This window comes from Oncorhynchus kisutch, linkage group LG29 (genome assembly GCF_002021735.2).
Source record: "Oncorhynchus kisutch isolate 150728-3 linkage group LG29, Okis_V2, whole genome shotgun sequence".
In the NCBI taxonomy this organism is placed as follows: domain Eukaryota; kingdom Metazoa; phylum Chordata; class Actinopteri; order Salmoniformes; family Salmonidae; genus Oncorhynchus; species Oncorhynchus kisutch.
Genome location: NC_034202.2, coordinates 9960474 through 9969094, shown reverse-complemented (window position 1 = coordinate 9969094; position 8621 = coordinate 9960474). Strand labels below are relative to the sequence as shown.

Sequence of the window (8621 nt, the reverse complement as noted above, 5' to 3'; positions counted from 1 at the left end):
AGGGGGATTGGTATAGCACATCTTGTTCACTGCCTGTAATTCTTATTATCTTACATGATGTATGCTCTGGCAGTGAGTTACCCTGGAGTAGCAGAGCTTAATGCTAAGCCTAATGTACTGCAATCTTCTAATAAATAAATGGTTAACGAATACGTGGTGTTTTCTGTCTAAACTAAAGGCTTCCCTTTTACTATTTCTTTGAAGGGCTGGAGGTTTCAAAAACGAATCTAAAACTGTAATGTGTATGTCAGTAAGTCAGCCTTGAGTGTACAGATTTGCTTGCTGCCTTCCACGGGGCTCTTTCGGTCCAGAGCGTTTCACCACAATTTACACATGGCATTATTATTTTCTGTCTGTTGTTTGTCTGTCTGCCTCATAATTCACAACTGCAAACCAAAGGTGACTGATCAACATGTTGTGCTCCATCTTCCTTTTCCCACCTGGGGCCTCATTTATAAAAATGTGTTTAGTTTTCAAATGTTAGTGTATGATCAGTTCTTAAAATGTGAGGAAACTCTATTCATACAATATTGATATACATGAATAATGTGTATATCACATTTTCTTAGATTTTGCACGAAACGTCATGACATAAATGAAATGCGTCTCTGTTAACGTAAATAAACTACAGCCCCCACCAGCCTCAGCGTGAAGGAAGGCGTGGCTTGTACAATATAAACACTGCGGTTCCTCTGCTAATCGCGTACACTCGACTTCAAGACAAGCCTTATTCATGTACCTGTTTTTGGACTTTAAGATCATCTTCTGAGGAGTGGCAAGGTCCTTCAACACTTGAGGTGTTGTTGTGAGTCGGTTGACAGTCCGTCATCTTCTTGCCTTGTTTAGCTCTGCAACGAACCAGGCAGCGTCCGAACAAAAGCCAGTGAACTTGGCATTGCAGATAGCGTACATGCGTTGTTTTTATCTATACATTTCAGTAGGCCTGCAGTTTTATCGGTGAACAGTTAAACTGTGTCCATAACAATGAATAAATCTAAGTTAGCAATCGGACTTTTTGTCGCGGGTACTCTGACTGCAGTGTTTGGGTTAGTTATTCTATTCGTTGGACCAATCATCATTGACGACCAAATAGTAAAGGTAAGTTATTGAGATTAAAGCTATGGAGTTTAGCTTTTTCCTATAGTTTTATACTTCTGTTGTAGGCCTACATCTAATGGAAAAGGCTTCGTTTTCTCCTGGTCAGTCACGACTAACGTATATTGCGAAGAATGAACTTGACTTATTACTCGTATTTCTCGTTCTTTTTCTACTTATTTGATTTATGTTGATATTGATTACTGCATTGTTGGGAAAGCGCAAACAAGCTAGGCATTTTACTCTAGGGCTTAACTATGCTTAATACCTACCACATGGCTACAGTCTGAGATGAATGCCATACATTTGTTTGGAATCCTAGTTCTCTACAAGCCGGAACGTACTCTACTGGTTGCGGTCGATACTTCTGTGGGTGTGATTAAAAAAAAATAATAATAATAATAATCGTGTTTTGCTAAATATAAGAAATTTGAAATGATTTATTCTTAAGTGTGTTTGAGCAGCTATTTTTTTTTTTTTACTTTTGAGATTTAAGTAAATATAAAATCTAAATTTTACTGAAATAACTCTTATCTGTGACAATTGGCTACTTTTTTTTGTACTGTGTAGACTAAACACATGCAAGACTTCGGTTGGTGTCGATGACTATAGACCTATAGTAGGGTATCCCAACTGGCGGTGATTTTATTTGACACTCCCAAATTCTCTGAAATATATAATACTTTGATTTCATTTCTGGACATTACATGACCAAAAGTATGTGGACGCCTGCTTGTCAAACACCATTCCAATATCATGGGTATTAATAATAAGTTGGTCTCCCCTTTGCTGCTATAACAGCCTCTGCTCTTCTGGGAAGGCTTTCCACTAGATGTTGGAACATTGCTGTGAAAACTTCCATTCAGCCACGAGCTTTAGTGAGGTCGCACTGATGTTGGCCGATTAGGCCTGGCTCGCAGTCTGCGTTCCAATTTATTCCAAAGGATAATTGATGGTGTTGAGGGCAGGGCTCTGTACAGGCCAGTCAAGGTCTTCCACTCCGATCTCAACAAACAATTTCTTTATGGACTTCGCCTTGTGCACAGAATCATAACAATGTAATTGTGTGTGGTAGCGTTAAGATTTCCTTTACTGGAACTAAGTGGCCTAGCCTGACCCATGAAAAACATCCTACCTAACATCGCTACCTGCACCTACCCGCCTGTCCAACATCACTACTCTGGACGGCTCTGACTTAGAATACGTGGACAACTACAAATACTTAGGTGTCTGGTTAGACTGTAAACTCTCCTTCCAGACCCATATCAAACATCTCCAATCCAAAGTTAAATCTAGAATTGGCTTCCTATTTCGCAACAAAGCATCCTTCACTCATGCTGCCAAACATACCCTTGTAAAACTGACCATCCTACCAATCCTCGACTTTGGCGATGTCATTTACAAAATAGCCTCCAATACCCTACTCAACAAATTGGATGCAGTCTATCACAGTGCAATCCGTTTTATCACCAAAGCCCCATATACTACCCACCATTGCGACCTGTACGCTCTCGTTGGCTGGCCCTCGCTTCATACTCGTCGCCAAACCCACTGGCTCCATGTCATCTACAAGACCCTGCTAGGTAAAGTCCCCCCTTATCTCAGCTCGCTGGTCACCATAGCATCTCCCACCTGTAGCACACGCTCCAGCAGGTATATCTCTCTAGTCACCCCCAAGACCAATTCTTTCTTTGGCCGCCTCTCCTTCCAGTTCTCTGCTGCCAATGACTGGAACGAACTACAAAAATCTCTGAAACTGGAAACACTTATCTCCCTCACTAGCTTTAAGCACCAACTGTCAGAGCAGCTCACAGATTACTGCACCTGTACATAGCCCACCTAAAATTTAGCCCAAACAACTACCTCTTTCCCAACTGTATTTAATTTTTATTTATTTATTTATTTTGCTCCTTTGCACCCCATTATTTTTTTATTTCTACTTTGCACATTCTTCCATTGCAAAACTACCATTCCAGTATTTTACTTGCTATATTGTATTTACTTTGCCATCATGGCCTTTTGTTGCCTTTACCTCCCTTCTCACCTCATTTGCTCACATTGTATATAGACTTGTTTATACTGCATTATTGACTGTATGTTTGTTTTTACTCCATGTGTAACTCTGTGTCGTTTTATCTGTCGAACTGCTTTGCTTTATCTTGGCCAGGTCGCAATTGTAAATGAGAACTTGTTCTCAACTTGCCTACCTGGTTAAATAAAGGTAAAATAAATAAATAAATAAAATCCCCAGACCATTCCTCCTTCACTAAACTTTACAGTTGGCAGTGGCATCGTTCTCCTGGCATCCTCAAAACCCAGACTCGTCCGTCGGACTGCCAGATGGTGAAGCATAATTCATCACTTCAAGGAACGCGGTTCCACTTCTCAGTAGTCCAATTTTGTCCAAAATGTCTACCCACAAAAGAATGAAATCAGCGAATGGGTGGCTTACACTAGATAGTACAGCCACAAAGTAAAAAAAAAAAAAGGTTCAGTGTAGTAATCTATACTATTTATTATACCACCCTGCATCCCACTGCTGGCTTGCTTCTGAAGCTAAGCAGGGCTCTTCCTGTTCAGTCCCTGGATGCGAGACCAGATGCTGCTGGAAGTGTAGTTGGAGGGCTAGTAGGAGGCACTCTTTCCCCTGGTCTAAAAAAACATATCCCAATGCCCCAGGACACAGCCGTGTGTAGGGGGCCGTCTTTCGGGTGGGACTTTAAACGGGTGTCCCGACTCTGAGGTCATTTAAGATCCCATGGCACTTATTGTAAGAGTAGGGGTGTTAACCCCGGTGTCCTGGCTAAATTCCCAAGCTGTCCCTCATACCATCACGGTCACCTAATCATCCCAAGCTTACAATTGGCTCATTCATCTCCTCTCCCCTGTAACTATTCCCTAGGTCATTACTGTAAATGAGATCGTGTTCTCAGTCAACTTACCTGGTAAAATAACAGCAATACATTATTTTTTATTTGCTCTTTATATATTGGTTTTGCCCCACAACTTCCTTTTAAATGTTAAGCTAGTTCCTCCTTGATCATTTACCGTTTTATGCCGTGTAATGCATAATCTTCAGCTTTTAAGTTCCTGGTTGTTAAAACTAGAATATAGAAATTGTGACCTCCTTAAATGATTGCTATGAACGTGCATATTTGAACCAGCGCTACTGTCCGATGACATGGAAAAATAAAGGTCTTTGGCCACACAGACCAGTGGTGGGTTTGCTCTGGAAATATTGATGCATAAGCGGAAAATAACTCATGTCTACTGTAAAATATGGTGGAGGATCTGATACGGGGCTATTTTGCTTTCACTGGTGACGTGACTTTCATTAATGTAATGTCTGCTATTCATTGAATAATAATCTTCTCCACTTAAATTGGGTAATAATTAAATGATCATGTAACAATTAACTCATTAGGAATCTGGGGCACCGTGGGAGGATTTTGTTTAATGAGTTACCAAATTAACTCCATAACGGTCAATAATTAATCATTTCCTCATATCAGCCTTGCATAATTAGCACAAACCCGAGTCTCACTGATCATTCTGTACCACTCATTGATTTGATTATTTATTTGCTAACAAGCTAAATGGTAACATACACACACTCTGTATTGATTAGAAACTTAATATGACGACAACAGTCCCTAGTGGATCAACACATTGACACGTGTTACACAAGATGGAGATTTAAAGAGAAGCAACACTTGGATACACTAAGCGTAGTTCACAAAATGTATCTCTAGTACCTTGAACTGCCACTCTTATGGTTAAGAAGTAGAATGTATGTATTTACGTGTTGAAGGTCTTTGTTGGGCAGAGGCCTTCGCGGGCTGAGTTCCGCTTAGTGAGGCCTTGTTCTCGGGTGTAAACTGTGTAGACGACCGATGATTTGAAGCGAATAACCAGATGGTCTAGCTTAAATTGACCTTAGATAAAAGTACATTGATTGTTAAGAGGTTCCTTTTGTCTTCAACCTCGTTTTGGGGTCGTGACTAATCGTAGATCCCTGCTGTAGCGCGTGGTCATCCTAGTCTGTTAATTCTTAACTCAAATGCGTTATACCCTCGGGTAGAAAGGGCCGTTTCCGTCTTGCTGACACGCTCTCTGGGTTCCCTGGGGCGTAGCTAGTTACGAGGCAAGGCATCACAACTTTACGATCTCGTTTTAGATAACTAAAATCAGTCTTATTGTCACAATGTTCTCGTTCATCTGGATATTTTCTACACAATGTAAAGTATGTAAACATAATGATACACAAACTAAAGTTAGTGTTTGTCATAACGTCTTCATATAACTTTTAATGGCATCACAAAATAGACATTAATTTTCCACAATCCACCTCTTATTACCAGAATTTGGAGGATGATAGATCTCTTTCTGTCCTCATGTCCATTGTTTAATGTTGTAGTTTTGGGCTGTAAACCCCTTCATAAGGCACACAGACTTTCCAATCCCTCCAACTAGAGCAGAAAGGAATCGTCTGCTGCCTTACAATTTCTGATGGGCTTGTGGTGTGAACCACACACACACACACATCAATCCCCCTCCCTCTGCGGGAGAGTTCTGTAGAGCTGATGCACTGTAACCTGATCCTTTGGATCCTCCCAGGAGTCATGACACTGGTCTTGGCGCCCTTGTTAAGGTCAACGGCATCATTACCTTTACGCAGTACCAGGACATTTTAGCCAAAAACCCAGTAGCCTCTGCCAGGAGGCTGAAACTTGATTGCAATTGGATCTTCTAGCAAGACCACAGCCCCAGGCACACACCAACAAAACCCACAAATAAATGGTTATCTGACCTCACAGATCAACATTTTGCCATGGCCATCAGTCTCTGAACTCTGTTGAACCCCATTAGAAACCTGTGGTTTGAATTGAAGAGGGCAGTCCATAAGCACAGACAAAGGAAATCAAGGATCTGGGAAGATTATGTGTATGTATGGAGGAATATGCAAACAAATGTAAGGTTTGAAATTGTTTTAGTCAAATATTATATCCGTTTGGGCTTCTTGCGGCCAATTTCGATTCTACAAATGATTTCACAAATGCTTGTTTATAGGTGACCAAATACTTATTTTCCACCATAATTTGCAAATTCATTAAAAATCCAATGTGATTTTTCTGGAATTTCTCATTTTGTCTGTCATAGTTGAAGTGTACCTATGATGAAAATTACAGGCCTCATCTTTTTAAGTGGGAGAACTTGCACAATTGGTGGCTGACTAAATACTTTTTTGCCCCACTGTATAATATGCCTTTCATCATTTCTCTCAGAACTTAGTAATAGACCCTGAGAATGAGGTGTCCTACACCATGTGGAAGGACATTCCTGTCCCGTTCTTCATGTCTGTCTACTTCTTCAACATCCTCAACCCCACCGAATTCCTGGCGGGAGAGAGACCCATGGTGGAGCAGAGAGGACCCTACGTATACAGGTAGGCTTTCACACCTGACCGGCTACGTAATATAGAGCAGTGATACTAGCAGGAAGTAGTGTGCGGATTTCTTTTTATTTCTCATCTTATTCAGCTGTTACCTGCAACAAAGAGCTCAGATTTGCGAGTGCCTTTTTGTTTGCCCGTTTTCAATTCGTGTGACCCAAAGTTTGGGGAATGCTGCGCTAACCCGTAACTAACATGTTACCTAGCCTTAACCCTTAGCTAGCATTTAACAATTTAACACTCCAAAACTTAACCTTAGCCCCTAGCCTAGCTAACATTAGCCATAAATTGGAATAACAACATGTAATGGACACAATTTACTTTAGAAAATCTTGTGGTAATTTGTCTTTCACGAGATTCTATGATGGTGTGTTGACTGAACTGTTGTACGTTTGGAGAAGGATACAATTGCATCTGCAGGAACCTCTCGCTTTTATTTCTATTGGTCAATTTTTTTTAAAGCTAGAATCCCGGTACACAGTTGGGAGGTGGGGAGCCCTACAGTAGGTGGCGGTAATGCACCATAACGTTGGTAAACCCCACAGAAGAGGCGGGAACTGGTTTCTCACAGGTCTGTTAATGATGGCGAGGCAGGTGTTCGGCAAGTGGGAGCGAAGGACACTGCTAGGTAGGACTCTGGTACACAGCAGGTGTGACGAGTATCTAGCTAACAATAGCTAGGACACTGTTAGATGGTGTACTTCGCCCCCACCTGTCAGGTGCCGGTTTCCCGCAGCTCTGTTAAAGATGGCGAGGGCACACGTGAGCGTAAGATGCTGTACTCGCTAGTAGGATTCCAGTACACAGCAGGCTAGAGACTGGGGCGACACCGGTAGACTGTCCTTCAACCCCTGAATAACTCATTTTTGACCCACATTTTAATTGCGTTGACAATCAGTGGAAATCAAGTGCCACACAAACATGAAGACAGTGTGCTCAGGGGGACGTTCATGCAGGAACCAATGAGACGCTCGAGGAGGGGGGGGTTGCCCAAATGACTGCGTCCTGCAATATTTTGTGCCATTAGTTCTTCCCAAACTAGTTTTCTGCTCTGATCCACCAAAATCCTCTGAAATATACAGTGCAATTGGACAACCTAGACTGTTCCCAGAGCTGGCTGCCCGGCTAAACTGAGAAATGAATTTGGCCTGAATGCCAAGTGTCAAGTCTGGAGGAAACATGGCACCATCCCTATGGTGACGGTGGTAGCATCCTGTGGTGATGTTTTTCAGGGGCAGGAACTGGGACACTAGTCAGGATTGAGGAAAGATGAATGGAGAAAAGTACAGGCAGATCCTTGATGAAACCTGCTCAGGACCTCGGACTGAAGCGACAGTTCACCTTCCAACAGACAACGTCCCTAAGCACACAGCCAAGACAACGCAGGAGTGGCTTTGGGACAAGTCTTTGAGTGGCCCAGCCAGAGCCAGAACTTGAACCCCATCTAACATCTCGGGAGAGCCCTGAAAATAACTGTGCAGCGAAGCTCCCTATCCAACCTGGCAGAGCCTGAGAGGATCCGCAGAGAAGAATGGGAGAAACGCCCCAAATTGAACCCCCTTTCCTTATGGATCTGGCCTATCTCACCCTGTAACGTATCCAATTGATCTATCCAGTCTCTGTTCTAGGGCTGCACAATTAATTGAATTTGCATCAACATTGCAATATTGACATGCAATATTCATATTGGAAGAGATCTACACTGCATGCATTATTTGGAAATGCTCATCAGCCACATGTAACAAACTTTTTGATAGTTTTTTTCTGCTCTTGTGGCTGCTTTCCGCACACGTCACGCCCCGCCCCCTTACTCAAGCAGCGCAGCTCCTCCTCGCTGTTAGATTCACCAAGTTTGCATGCTCTTCTGTTAGGTCAAATGCAGTCAGGTTGTTCCAAACAAGAACGATGCTGCGTTTTACTTATAAAGAAATCGGCATCGCAATATTTAGTTAAAAATAAATCAATGTTTTTTTGCCCATATCGTGCAGCCCTACTCTGTTCTCAAACTGATCTTCCTTCTCTCATTACCTTACCTCCCTTTCTCTTTATCCTTGAGTAACTCTGAATTTCTACC

At 42.1% G+C, this 8621-nt stretch overlaps 1 protein-coding gene across 4 annotated transcripts in view; it reads left to right on the top strand.

Annotated features, from left to right (window-relative positions):
- Positions 1–650: 650 nt before the first annotated feature.
- Positions 651–8621, top strand: part of LOC109880098 (scavenger receptor class B member 1-like) — a 32207-nt gene continuing 24236 nt past the window's right edge. For 3 of the 4 annotated variants that reach the window (XM_031808967.1, XM_031808970.1, XM_031808969.1), the window contains exons 1-2: positions 690–1098; positions 6381–6541. In XM_031808967.1, the coding sequence (XP_031664827.1) occupies positions 985–1098; positions 6381–6541 (275 nt within the window). In that variant the 5' untranslated portion in view covers positions 690–984. Of the gene's footprint in view, positions 1099–6380; positions 6542–8621 lie in introns of all 4 variants that reach the window. The other variant, XM_031808968.1, reaches the window with a different exon arrangement.